General features: G+C 33.4%; 1 protein-coding gene across 1 annotated transcript in view; it reads left to right on the top strand.

Moving 5' to 3' along the window:
* MAP3K21 (mitogen-activated protein kinase kinase kinase 21) overlaps window positions 1-11,305 on the top strand; it is a 68,695-nt gene extending 57,390 nt beyond the window's left edge. The window contains exons 7-10 of the mRNA XM_051993593.1: window positions 5,157-5,307; window positions 5,677-5,774; window positions 6,260-7,036; window positions 8,455-11,305. Coding sequence (XP_051849553.1) covers window positions 5,157-5,307; window positions 5,677-5,774; window positions 6,260-7,036; window positions 8,455-8,873 — 1,445 coding nt within the window. The 3' untranslated portion in view covers window positions 8,874-11,305. The remainder of the gene's footprint in view (window positions 1-5,156; window positions 5,308-5,676; window positions 5,775-6,259; window positions 7,037-8,454) is intronic.
* Window positions 11,306-14,789: the final 3,484 nt, after the last annotated feature.

Raw genomic sequence — 14,789 nt, 5'->3', positions numbered from 1 at the left:
CAAAGAGTAATAATTTGGTTTCCTCACTACCTATTGTAATTCCTTTAATTTCTTTTTCTTCTCTTATTGCTGAAGCTAATATTTCTAATACAGTATTGAATAGTGATGGTAATAGTGGGCAACCTTTTCCCAGACCTGATCTTGCTGGGAATGGTTCTAGTTTATCTCCATTACATATGATGCTTTTACTGATGGTTTTAAATAGATGCTACTGATCATTTTAAGGAAAAATCCATTTATTTTTATACACTCTAGTGTTTTTAATAGGAATGGGTGTTGGATTTTATCAAATGCTTTTCCTGTAGCTATTGAGATAATCATCCATAGCTTCTTTTTTATATCCTCACAAAGCCAAATTATACGTATGCCCTCTAAATATACCCCTAACAATGATACAGTTCTCAAGAGTTAAATATGTCATCTTCCCAAATAGGGATGTAAACATTTTAACCTTTAAAAAGCATTTTTTTCCTTCCCGTCTTACCTTTTTATATTTCTCTTGAGCTCGGTATTTGAAGATCAGCTTTTTCTGTTGAGCTCTCATCTTTTTATTAAAAAAAAAAAAAAAAAATGAAAATCCCCTCTTTCATTGAATGTCCATCTTTCCCTCTGAAAGTTAATGCTTAATTTTGCCAGATAGTTGATTCTGGGCTGCAATCCAAGTTCCTTTACCTTCAGGAATATCATATTTCAGGCCCTTTGATCCTTTAAAGTGGAAGCTGCTACATGCTGGGTAATCCTGATTATGGCTCCTTGATATTTGAATTGTTTCTTTGTGACTGCTTGCAGTATTTTCTTCTTGATCTGATAATTCTGGAATTTAGATACAATATTCATTGGAGTTTTCATTTTGGATGCTTTCAGATGGGTAGATCTTTTTATGGCTATTTTATTCTCTGGTTTTAGAACATTGGGGCAGTTTTCCTTGATAATTTCTTTTTTTTCCTCCTCATGGTTTTCAGATTGTCCATTAAGTTTTAGATTGTCTCTCCTGGATCTATTTTCCAGGTCATTTGTTTTTTCCGATGACAAATTTTACATTTTATTCTATATTTTTTTTGGTTATATTTGACTGATTCTTGATGTCTCATTGAGTCATTCACTTCCATTTGTTCAATTCTAATTTCTAGTGAGTGTTTTCTTCACTTGGCTTTTTTATCTCCTGTGGCATTTGGCCAATTGAATTTTTAAATGAGTTGTTTTATTATTGGGTATTTTTTTCCATTCAGAAATTCTGTTTTTCAAGGAGTTGTTTTTCTTTTTCCATTTTGTCATAACTATTCTTTAAGGAGTGGTTTTCTTCAGTTGTTATCTGTGTTTCTTTTTCCAGAGCTTTCATTGCCTTTTTCCACTTTTCTTCCAACTCTCTTTTAAGATCCTTTTGGAATTCTTCCAAGAGGGCCCTGTGATATGGGGACCAACTTAGATCAGTCTTTGAGGCGTCCTCTGGTGATGTTTTGCCTTTAGTTTGAGGTCTGTTCTTCCCTGCCTCCATAAAAGCTATCTGTTATGAGTTCAAATGTTGGAGTTCTTGTTCTTCTCAAAGCACAGCCGGTTTAGAGGCTTAGAGCCCTCCGAATATCTCCAAATCCAAAGGTTCTGTCCTTCAGCCTCTGCCTCTGCTTTCTTCAGCCTCCAACCAACACAGAGATGGAATGTCTCTCTTCTCTCCTTCTGTTGGAGCTCGGCTAGCTTTCTGGTGAGTCTTTCAGACCAGCTTGGTCTCAGTGGGGGGCGTGCAGGAGCCCAGCCACCAGCTACAGTGGTGTGAGATGAAGATGAATCTGGTGCACTATCTGGTTGTCCACTGAACTCTACACTCGTAGCTTTATCCTCTGAAAACTCTTCGTCTGCCACCAGCCAGCCAAGTGGAATATATTCTGCCTTGCCTCGGAAAGAGGACTTCTGGCGTGATTCCGCTGAAATCCGTCAAAATGCTCTCTTCACCAGAGTCGCTCCTCTCGAGTCCAGCTGAACTCTCTTCTGCGACCAGCCAGCCAAGAGGAAAAAATGTATTCTGTCTTAGATCCCTCATCGCTGGCCTTTTATCTGACTCTTCTGAGAGAATGGGATTATGGGTTTTCTCCCATAGTGCTCTCTGGCCCAAACAGCTTTAAGGGAGGTGTGAACTCCCTTGAAGTTAGAAAGTTTACTTTGTGAAGCTGGCATACTTGTGAACTCCAATGAGTAAAGGTGTGAACACAAGCCTTGTATTAATTAGTTCTACTTAGTACCTTGTTTCAGGTTCTGGCCAAAATCTTCTTGTAAGATTAGATCAACTCTAATTAGTTAGCAGTTAGTAAGGAATCCAACAGCTATCTGTGGTCTTTTTTGCTTTTTGTGCTTATTTTTAAAAGTTGAAGTTTGATCTTAGTGCAAAGATGATATTGCTCCAAGATTTCTCTACAGGAAACAGCAGCTTCATATTATCCTGGGGCTGCTGGCTTCTTGCCTGTGTTGGGTGGGTGTGGTATATTGTGCTAGACTTCAGGGGCTCAGTTGCCTTCTGTAGTTGCATTGAAGGTCTCGCAGCTAGTCTGCTGATCCACTGTCCTAAACCAGGACAGAGTAGCTAGCTCTGCTGTCTTTTGGCTACGAGCCTTCCTCCCACTAGATTCCCCCAGCACATGGAAGCTTACCTGCTCTGCCTCTCCCTGCCCTGCACTGCCCGATTGGGACAGACCTTTCCTGAAGTTCTTCCAAAATATCTTCTGCTGGAAATTTGTGGGTTCTGTCCTCTGAACATCGTTCAGAGGCTTGATTGGGGGTTTATCTGAACTCAAACACCTATCTACTCTCCGCCATCTTGACTCCACGCCTATCATATTTTTGTGTTGCCTATTGAACTTCCATATTAACTGGAGTCTGTTCAGATTTGTCTTTAAAATTGGCAATACTGCATCATCTTTATTCCTCAAACAAACCATTTTACCAACTTGAATAGCCATCATCAACAAGCTTTTATTAAACATCTTCTATTTGGAATATACAATACCAAAAGAGACAATCTTGAACCTTATTGGGCTTCTACTTGGGCTGGTGTGGGGATGATAAGAGAAGATATGATAAGCACATAGGTACATAAATTCAGGATGTATATATGTGTGTGGCTTTTAAGTTTAAATACACTAGATTTTGGGGATTTCTCTTTCTTGGTACCCGGTTCTAAATAATTTTTTTTTTCCTAATAGACCTCATGAAATACATGTATATATAACTCTAATGTGATTTTATATGCATCTTTTCATTGGATTCTTATCACAGTATTATGATGCAAAATCTTCCCCATTTTCATGTACAAATACTAAGGTTCTTAAAGGTTAAATGACTTGCCCACTGTTACCTATTTGGTTTCAGAGGTAGGAGTTAAACTTTCATTTCCCTCACTTCCAGCTCTCAGTGTTCAACAGTAACATAACATAGTGATTTTGTTTTATTTACATGACTCTATGTTTCATGAAGCCAGGAGTCACTTCCTTAGCAGTTAACAGTGATCTAAAGATAGTAAGAGTTTAATCTATTCTTGTTGATTGTCCATCCTGTCTTCGTGCTAGAGCCAGAAGTTCTAGATCTAGTTAGGAAAAGAAATTAGCAATAGGATGAAAATTAAATGAAGTGAATTTTGTCTCTGAAAGTTTTTTTTTTTTTAACTTTTTTGAGTATTCCAGAATTCCAAAGGTTTTAGTTATTATACCTGTATACATGGCATGTACATTTATTTACTTACATTTGTGAACACATATACATGCAAGTATTTATATAGCATTTACAATGTGCCAGGTACTCTAAGTATTTGAGATGCAAAAGGAGAAAAACAACTAATCCTTGCCCTTAAAGACATTACACTCTAATTTAGGGAGACCAAATAGGTACATCTAAGATGCATATGGAGATCTGTTCAGTAGCAGTGCCAAATTGAATCTTATATATTTATTGGTTTAGTTAAAATTCAGAAGATTGAATTAAAGTTTATCAAATAAAAATATAACATGAAAGCTATATTTTACATATACATTAAGAAATAATGTTAAAGGTTAAAATTGAAGATTGAATATTCAAAGGACAGATTTAAGTATATGAGTACACTTATTAAGGGTGTAGTTGACCTTGAACAAAATTCAGATACATAATTTTTTTAAGTCTCCTTATCCTTTTCAAATATGATTTTTTTTTAAAGTGAAGACTCCAGTCCCTCATTTTATCTTCTAACTCTCAAAAATAGGATCTATAATGTCACATAGAAATGGATCCTTACCAGCATATATTGACTTAGAAAACACAAATTACCATTATCTTTGTTTTATTATATTTTATTTTTAAAAAATATTTCCCAATTACATTTTAATCTGCTTCTGTCCTCAGGCAATGCTGACCTGAGTTTGACACATTTATGCTTATCAAAGATCATAACTAGCCCTATAACTTTTTTTGCATTATTTATCTTATTGATGGCTTATTTATTAAGTATATAATAATAGTAACAATTTTTCCCCAGTGATTTCAAAATCAGATATAAATACTTCTCATGACCGGAGAAACAGTATATATGTGTACCAGCAAGATGTAGATATCACAAGTGAATATGTACTTCCATGTGAGGGAATGAAAAAAGGCAAGACATAATTAAATTATAATGGATATTGGGTTTTTTTGTGACTTAATTTTTTTAAAAAAAATTATAATTAAACTGCTGGTGAAGACTGAGCATTTAAATATAAATTTTAATGTGAAGTTCTCTAAATCAACTTTGAGAGAAACTTTAGTGTCACAAATTGGACATCTTAGTATCTCACTGAAATTATTTTACTAAATAAAATAAAAATTAAATGCTCAGTTGGGTTTTCTTTCTTCACATAAAAATGGAAAATCATGAATGTCACAGCATGTGAAAATAAGTCCAGATCTTTTCTGCTACTTTCTTCTTAATTTACAACTTTACTAATTATTTTATTCATTCTGTTGCTACATTTTTATTAATTGAAAAAGGCATTTTGTGGTAGCTTTGGGTGAAATAAATCATTTCCTCAAAGGTATTTAAGCTCTTTTGATAGGTATCTAAGTAAGAGTATGCTACTGGAGATTTGGTTTCTTAAATTAATTTGATTACTTTAACAAAGCAATGAAGAGATTTGTGATTGATTTTTCTCTGTATATAGTCACCTCAGATGAAAGCAATAGAACCTGGGGCAAAAGTACTGCTTCTCGCCAAGAAGAATTTGAAGATGTGAAGAGAAACTTCAAAAAGAAGGGTTGTACATGGGGACCAAGTTCAATTCAAACAAAAGAGCGTACTGATTGCAAAGAAAGGTATTTCAGTTTACTACTGATTTTTACATCTTGTAATATGACTAGTATCATTGCCTTTAGAGCTGATTTTATCTGATCATTCAGTTAATAGATCTTGCCTTTAAGATTTAATTTTTTACCATGAGTCTTTATTTTCATCTTTTTTTGCTTACTCATTTTGTCATTATGTGAATTATTACATTGATCATTCTTTGTTAGCCATTTTTTAAAATTGATAGCCTGATTAGATTTTATTCTTTTGCTCTTCAAAATTAAAATTTACCATTGTTCTTTAATCACTTGCTCCATGGCCTAACTGGATTTTACTCTGTTACTAAACTGTAATTTGTATTATTCTGTCATGTCAGAAAAACCGTATTTCTTTTTCAGAGTAAGACCCCTTTCAGATGGCAATAATCCTTGGTCAACTATCTTAATGAAAAACCAGAAAACTGTGCCTTTAGCTTCATTATTTGTGGACCAACAAGGTAAATGTACTTTTAATAGTTCTAGATTCAGAACTTGGTATTTGTGTTAGACTGAGCTTTTTAAATGCTTTTTTTTTTTTTTTTTTTTTGAAGGGAGCATTTAATTGTTGTATCATGTAATTTCTTTTGTCTTTAGAGAATAAATAAAAGTTGTCCATTTTCCCATTTCCCCCCCTTGTTAGTTCATCTTCTTAGGAAGGAACTTACTTCATGCTATGTATTACAATTCATTGTTTTATTAGTTTGGGATTCAATACTACAATAAGAGTAGTCTCTGTAACTTTACTTTTACATTACATCCATTCATTTTATTGTGTTTGTAGCTTGAATTCTCCATTGTAACTCAGAACGAATTTATTTTAAAAGGTATTCAAGGTTTTTACATTGGGAAATGGAGGTGATGTAAAAACAAAAAAATCTTAATTTTTTTTAAAGGTACTCCTCCTCTCCCTCCTCCTATATTTGAACCTATGCTTCTAATTTAGGTATCTCTCCAGAGCAGAAACTTTTCCCAGATGGACTGGACAACAAAAGACCAAAGCAAATGAAAGTGATGAATCAGGCCTATGTTGATCTACCTCTTTGGAAAGATGATCAGGGAGATAACACTGTAGAACCTGAAAGCTTTGAAGAGGGAACTTCTGCAAGTTCTGCAGCCAGCACTCCCCAAATGACTCCCACAAATAGTCTTAGCAGAACACCCCCCAAAAAGAAAACTGAATCTGCATTATATGGGTGTGCTGCATTATTGGCTTCTGTAGCTTTGGGATTGGATATTAGGGAACTAAATAAGACACAACCTCCTGATGAATTGTTGCCCAAAGAGGATAAGAAGAAACGTGATAAAATATTTCAGCGTGCTTCTAAATTACGAAGAAGTTCCAGTCCTCCTACTAGAATACAATCTAAAAGAGAAGATGTTAACATCCCATCAATAAGCCCATCATCAAACACTGTGAACCTCCTGTCCATGCCTTCCATCTCCACAAAATGTTTGCTACACTCAGACAGTGAAGACATATTTGTGGGTACTTGTGATAGAGACAGTCCCATTATAGGAGTTTCCCCTGTAATTCAGGGAAGTAACTGTGAGCCCGCTGCAATTTCAGGACTTGTGACTGATCACAGCTTGTCCAAGAATGTGCCTTCCTTTCCTTTCACTAAGCAAGTATCTGGAAATGTGCCAAATAATGCTTCATCAGAAATGAGGGCATCGCGTCACAGACGGACTGTATCTGATGGAAATGCTTTTCAGACTTCAGGTAGGTCATTTGAAATATGAAAAGATATAAAATAGAACCTATCTTACATGATATTCGGGGATACTCTGATGCCTTAGCTAGAGTTTCTTACTCCTGGTCCAGTTTCTTTTCTCCCTAAAATATACTTCTACTGTTCCTCACAGAGAGAACTAATTTAGCCATCTGCTAATGAGGGACTGTGGGAACAGCAAATGGACACTGGTTGTGGGGTCAGGAAATCCTGGGCTCAAGTCTTACTTCTCATATATCCTGGTTCTGGGATCCTGAGAATACCACTACTTCTCATTAACTTTGACAACTCTGTAAGATTTAAAGCTGCAGAATAGTTGCCAGTTGCCAGTCTTTATTAGTAAAGGCAAATCCCTTCTCAAGACTTCTCTATACCAGATGTATTGACATAGCTAGTAAGCAGTTCAGTGGGCTATATTGCCAAAGCTAACCCACATTCATTTCATTAATAACTATAATTAGGCTATAATATGTAAGGTTCTTTTCCGTTATTGATTGGATATAGTGATAGTCTGAAAATTAGACTTGAGTAGTTAAGAGTGGTAGCTCAATACTATCAAGGACCAAGATTCTCCTTCCTGTCATAGTCCTTTCTAGCAGTGAATATTCTGATGTCCATATTGACTTGTCATATTGACTTTTCTGAGAGCACCAAATGTTTCATATTCAGATACTTTTGGAAAGTTAGTAAAACTCTTAGAGCATTAATAGAATAATAAAATAAATTTACAAATTTAGATACATAGGAAAGAATGACCATGGAAAAATTCATTTCAATAAAATACCTACTGTGTGGAAGTCATATAGAATCCTGTTTAAATCCATAAGGAACTAGATTATCTTAGAACACAAGAAAAGTAATCAGTATTTGCTAGCCAAGTGTGAATCACTGAAAAATAATATGCTCAGGTGATGCCAATGTTTGAAACCTACAATTGTCCCAGAGTCAATAACAGAGAAAGGAAATTTGCTTATTTTCAGCTTGTATAATCATAGCTGCTTTTAAAAATTAATTTCAGAATAATTTTAAATAGATATGCTTTTAAAATAATTGCTTCCAAAAGATTCTACCCCACCGTCATTTCTATCTGAATTTTAAAAATTTACTTCAAAAACTATGATTTTTTTATAGTGCTAATATTTTGAAATATTTTTGGTTCAGTATCACTACATTTTCCAGTCCTATATAGCACAAACAACTGTCACCCATTTGGTCTTCAAGCAAAATACTCAGTGTCCCAGTGTGTATGAGATGGTAGTTTTCTGGTGTTTGCCCATCATTTTTCCTTTAGACTCACTTTCAAATGACTACTTAGTTGGTTTAGTCATTGTGGTTATTTCATACAGTGACTTTTTAAAAAGAGAAACCAAAATTCCTGTAATTGCTTCTTGTCTTTACATTCTCATAGTTACTTGCTCAACCAATGGAGCCTCAGAACTGCCAATTCTTCAAGTTTCTGGAATGCTGCACTTCCCATCTGTTCATCAGAGAAATCCACCAAGTGAGGTCCTACTTGAAAAACAAAGTGCTGTCAGTATCATACCCAGACCTCGTCCTTCTTCTCTGAGAAGTCGATTGAATTCTCAGCAACTTCTTCCAGAAAGTACAAAGCCTCCTACTACTGAGACTGACTCTTTAAAAGGTAATCCAGGACCAAGTGCTGACTGTCTACTTAGTACCAAGGAAAGAACTAAATTCCATGTGCCTTCACTATTGGACATTGATGTGGAAGGTCAAAACAGGGATTACACTGTGCCTCTATGCAGAATGAAGAGCAAAACGAATCGGCCGTCTATATATGAACTGGAGAAAGAATTTCTGTCTTAATTTTAAGTGCCTTATGTTTTAAAAGCATTCTGTTTTTAATGAGAATGACTTAAAATCATGTGTCTACCTTCTAATGTTTCATGCTGCTGTATTTTCAAAAGCTGTGGCCATGTTACCAAAACAGTAGTGGATGTCTTAACTTTTGGGAAAATATAACTATTGTTGTTAGCTTGCCTTTATTGTCTTTTCACTGGAACCACACCTAGTAACTTGAAATGCACAAAAGTGTAAACCTAGAAATGCACAATGATGTAAAAGTTTTATGCTGGATAGAGTCTTTCTAGATCAGTCTTACCTTTTAGGATTGTCTTCTCTTTTTCTCCTTCTTTATTCCCAATAACAAAAAGGAAGAAAGACAAACTTTTTAAAAATTATAATGCTTTGAACCATTTTCTCCCTTTTCTTCAAAAAAAGAATAAAGTGATATAAATTTTTAATTGTGAATGATGTGATGCAAAAACCCACTAGGATATCAAAATCTCTTGGGTGAGTCCCTCTAATTTGATCCCTTTTCAGCAACTTCCAGGTTTAGAGATTGCCTAGAACATTGAGAGATTAGGTGATACAATGGAGTCACCCAATCAAGATGTAGCAGAGATGTAAACCCATATATTCTAGGTTTGAAGTTGATTGTCTCTTAATTCCACAATGCCTTGCTAATGTTGACTAATTTTGAAGATGGGTGAATGAAATCAATGTGATAAACTACCTAATCTTAACATTGTGATTGTCAAGCAGATAATGTAGTAATATACCACTGTTTTGAGTAAATCTTACTGAATATGCCTTATAAATACTGACTCCATTAGAATTTATGAAGAACCTAATATATCTGAATGATGTCTGAATGAGTATCTTATACCCACTAAAAAAAGCTTTTTCAGTTGGCCTTTCTCTTGATGGGAGAGCACTCTAAAATTCTTTCATAAAATAAAAGTGACTATCTTATTTGGTATCTGAAAACGCACAACTCTTATTTCTCTAGAACTATTTTTGGTAAAAGTAAACTGAATATAAATGAAATTTTATTTCATAGGTAAAAATTTTAGCAAGGCAAAATTACCCAGCACCATAAATCAAATAGAATTCATTATTTAAATAAACACATTTCAAGATCAGAGATCAGCTCTTGAAAATTAAATATTTTACAAAATTAGTTGATATTTCAGGTACTCCTTGAATATTTGTTTAAAAAACAAAACAAATAGAAATTACTCAGGAATGGGAATATTCCTGATTCTGTAATCTGTAACTGTAATAATACAGTTAAGAATTTCATGGATTATTGATTTGTTAAAAATTATAATTCTATTTGGATGATGGTGCTCTTGTTGTGTTGACTTCTTTCTAGAAAATCTATTTTGTGAACTGTCACCTCTGTTTACTATTATAAATTTGAAAGCACACTTATTTTTTTAATTGCCATAAATTTTTAAAAGTAATATTGTTTAATTTTTTCTTTAAATTTCTATTCAAGTTAAATAGGCACATTTTACTAAGCTGAAATTTTAGTGGTTGAAAATTAAAATTTCAGGTTTGAAGTGCATAGTAAACAGTTTTTTTAAAAAAAAATATGGTAGCTTAAATTATAAAGCTATATCTTTTTAATACATTTTTAATGCTTTTGGTACCACAAACAGAATATAAAAGAATTATGATAATACTATGTATATTTTATCCTGAGGGAAACAATCTCTAGGTTAACAGTGAAGTCTCAGGTACTTTAATTCGTTATTATTTTATTATATCATTGTTCATTGTATACTTAAGTTTCAGTTTTTGGTAATTTGTTGAATTTTGAGTGCTAGATTTTGGTTTTTATGAATACATCATACCAACACTGTTGACCACTTAGTTTTCAGCTATTAGTGTATGTAACAGACAAAATTGCAAGAGATGCCTAAAATAATGACTTTATGCAAAAAACCACCACTTAAATTACTTACCTATAATTTTAGTTCTACAAAAACAATATATGTTTGCATTGTACTCCCTGATAATGTTTCCTTTTCTAACCATACATCCTTTACACTCTTTAGTAGCTTCTCTAGGCCAGTTTTCCTTCTGATGAACTGAGATATGAAAATGTATATAAATAAAGGCAATTATCTGTCGAAGTATGGATTCATGCCACTACAGATATTGAGGTAGGGAAGTGGGGGAGATGATCAAGATCTGTTGTAAATTTGTGATTTCTTTTAATGTGTTGCTGTCTGTAGCATAATATAGTTGTATTTATTTTCATGTAGATTGAATAGTCTTACTAGGATAAAAGATAAATTAAGGCGATCACTGTTAGTAAATGATATAAGGTGCTTATACTGCAGAAATTTAAGGTTATCTACTTGATATGCTATTTTACAAAGCCTTATGACTGAAAGATGTTTACACATGTTGTATTTTTTTAAAAAATAAATTTTTTTAAATAGCCAGTTTACTGCTCAGTGGCTTTGGCTTTCTGTGAATGCTTAAATCAAGAATTCTGTGATACTTTATTTTGTAGTCAGTGATAAAAATAATTTTCAAAGGATAAATATCAGTCCTGTTAATAAATAAAATGCCTCAAAATACACATGTAAATCATGGTGAATGTTGCAACTTTTATCCTGGCCTGTAGTTGGTACTTGAGAAATGCTTTTTTAACTAAGACACAAGCTCTGGCAAGTTACCAAGCTAAAACTCAGGCACTTCATGGATCACATATCTGCTGTTTGAAGACCAGCTGAGACAGATTCAGAGAGAAGAAGGTTGCCACTAGGTGGGTATTTGTATTTTTTGGTTTTGACCACAATAACTCATTTAAAATGTCTTATATTTTGCTTAAATGTCTTTTAAATAGCATTTTTTTTTTTTTTTAGCATTTTGTTTTAATACAAGACAAAATTGTTACATCTTTGAGCTCTTTTGGAAGGCAGTTAACAACAAAAAGCAGCTTTTCTCCCAGAGCCAAGTTGAAATTGATAAAGTATTTATTTGATGAGTTCATTTAAATAATTTTAGAATTACCAATAAATTTCAAGCAGTATACAATAGCTACTAATCCGTGTTTAAAAAATGAAATATCAAACAGCTAAAAATATGCTTGATACAGTTTTCATCTTTTTGGGAACAGAAGTGAGTGTGCCCCACTTATCCTAGGGTTTCCTATATCAAACCACAATGTAATTTAATCTATAATTTAAGAGATGCAGAAAGTTTTTGTTTTGCTGCTGTTTGGGCATAACTAGTTAGATTATTAATAGCAAATTGTACCTTAAGTTTAGTTCATTTTTCTCTTTACATATTTCATTATTAAATATTTATATTTATCTGAGAGGTTGTTTTTTTTTTTTTAGGGAGCGGAGATTTTGTAATTTTGTCACAGTGTAGTAAAAAAGTTGTGTGTTTACCTTTATTCCTTATGAAAATCTTAGGATGGATGTGATTGCCCCTACCACTTTCATGGTAGTTAATTAATAATTAAAAATCATAGACACTAAGTGTAAGTAAGTGATTTTTTTAAGAAATGGCCTTGCAAACACAGTTCATATGATTATCTAGTATATTAGGGTGACTAATATTCTATTATAAATTTATAGAATGTTAGAAAGCCCTGTGCTAAGGATCGAAGCAAGGGTGAGGTACATAGTAATCTACTGGCTGAAAAGCAGTCTTAGATTTAAAGCTGGGAAGAATAATCTAGTTCAACCCTCCCTTTACAGTTGAGTAAACTGAGGCACTGAGAGTATGTGACCTGTCCATGTTCATACAAATAGCCTCACATGAAATGGAAGTACCAGACAATTTCACTGTACTCTTAAGTATCAGGATTATGAATTTATTCTTTAATTTGTAAATCAGGGAAAATCACTGGATATTTAGTTATAAGAATGACGTGGAAAATAGAGCATTAGATCATTTAGCAGCTGAGATTGGAATCAAGAATAATCAACCAGGAGATTATCATAATAGTTTCAGTGAATAGAGATAGGAATTCTAATTGGAATTTTTGCATCTGAAATGCCAAGGATATCTTAAGGTTTCCAGTTCAAATAGTCTGATGAAAGGTCTTTAAGCCAGGTTCCCTTCTATGTACTCTAGTAAAGATAAAGGTACCAAATTGAATAATAATTTTTAAAAATTAAGGATATCTCCAGGAAAGCCTAAATGAACTTAGGTAAAGAGATAGGAAGTCTGCTATCCATATTATCTAGAGACATCACAGGGACAACTGAGACCTTCAGCATTTTGATGCAGAAGCTCCAAAGAATCAAGAAGCAATACTGACCAAGATGCTAAAGAGGGATCCAAAAATCAGCAATCTCTAAACATTAAGGGAAATGGAAGGTAATGTAGTTTTTGCAACTAGTGTGCATGCATTTGTGCAGAAGCACAATTTTACCTACAGATGATCAGGAGTTTTTTATGTGATGATTAACAGTGAATACCTTCAATTATGGCTTTGCAAAAGAATATAGATTTTTTTTCCTGATCCTTTCAGGGATATTGGGTATATTGGTCTTCAGCATATCCTTTTTGCAAAATCTGTACTCAGAAGCAGTTCCAATATTGTAGATCCTAACATATTTGTGCTTTTCACTAGACCTTGAGATGACTGAATGAAAAGTTATATACAAGTCCAATACCACACTCCCCACCCCACTCCCATCACCAAGAATATATTTCCTGCCTAAAGATGAATACCAGTCTTTCAACCTAATCCAGATAGATCACTGCCTTTGCAATGGCAGATGGTCGCTGTTTTTGCCATTCTCTTCCCTTTAGAAACAAAGTAAGGGTCCTACAATTTCATCACAGTTGTGAAAAAGATCTTTTTCATCTGAAAACTTGAAAGAGGTTTCACTTCATTAGTATGTCTAAACCAATCTGGCCCATATAGTGGACTGTCAGAGTAAATTTAAAAAAGCAGAATCCTACAATATGCTGATTATAAGAAATATAGTTGAAGCAGAAATACATAGATCAAAAATGAACTGAAATTTTAAAAAGACACAAAAATCTATTTCAAAAAGGATAATCAGGGGAATTACATTTTGCTAAATGGTACAACAGACAATGATGTAATGCCAATATTAAACATATATGTATCAAATGGCATGGCATCCAATATTCTTAAAAGAAAATTAAATAACTCATAGGAAACAATAAAACTGCTAGTGGAGAACCTCAACTTTTTCCTTGGAATTAAATAACTCTAACCAAAAAATAATAAATAAATAAACAAGAAAGAACTTAAGGATGTGAATAGTATTTTAGAAAAGTCATCTATAAAGGAACTCTGGAGAAAACATAATGAAAATGGAAAGAAATATGCCTTTTTCTCAGCTGTACATGGAATCTTCACAAAAAGTGACCATGTAATAAGGCACAACCAAAAGTAGAAAAGCAAAAATACTAAATGCACCATTTTTAGACTGATTTTAGACCATATTATATTAATGTTGTGCTATGAAAAATAATAAATAGGAGGATTTCAGAAAAAACTGAGAAGACTTGCATGAACTTGTACAAAGCAGAAGCCGGAGAACATTGTGTACAGTAACAGCAATATTGTATGATTTCTGTGAAAGATTTAGCTATTCTTAGCACTACAATGATTTAAAAACAAATCTGAAGGATGATGAAAAAATGTTACCTACTTCCAGAGAAAAAACTGGCAGAGGGTAAATGCAGATCAAAGCATATTTTTAAAAACTTTCATTTTATTGTTTTGTTTTAGTTTGCATTTTTCTTCATATTATGACTAATCTTAAAATATGTTTTATATGATTGCACTTATTTAATGTATATCAATTACTTTCTCAGTGGAAGAGAGGAGAGGTAAAGGGAAAGGGAGAGAATTTGGAATTCATAATTTTAAAAAATGAATGTTAAAAACTTTATACCTGAGATCAAGGTATAAACTCAGAGGAAGAC

The sequence above is a fragment of the Antechinus flavipes genome, chromosome 4, assembly GCF_016432865.1.
Source record: "Antechinus flavipes isolate AdamAnt ecotype Samford, QLD, Australia chromosome 4, AdamAnt_v2, whole genome shotgun sequence".
NCBI classification, from domain to species: Eukaryota; Metazoa; Chordata; class Mammalia; order Dasyuromorphia; family Dasyuridae; genus Antechinus; species Antechinus flavipes.
This window is presented reverse-complemented; position numbering and strand designations above follow the sequence as displayed.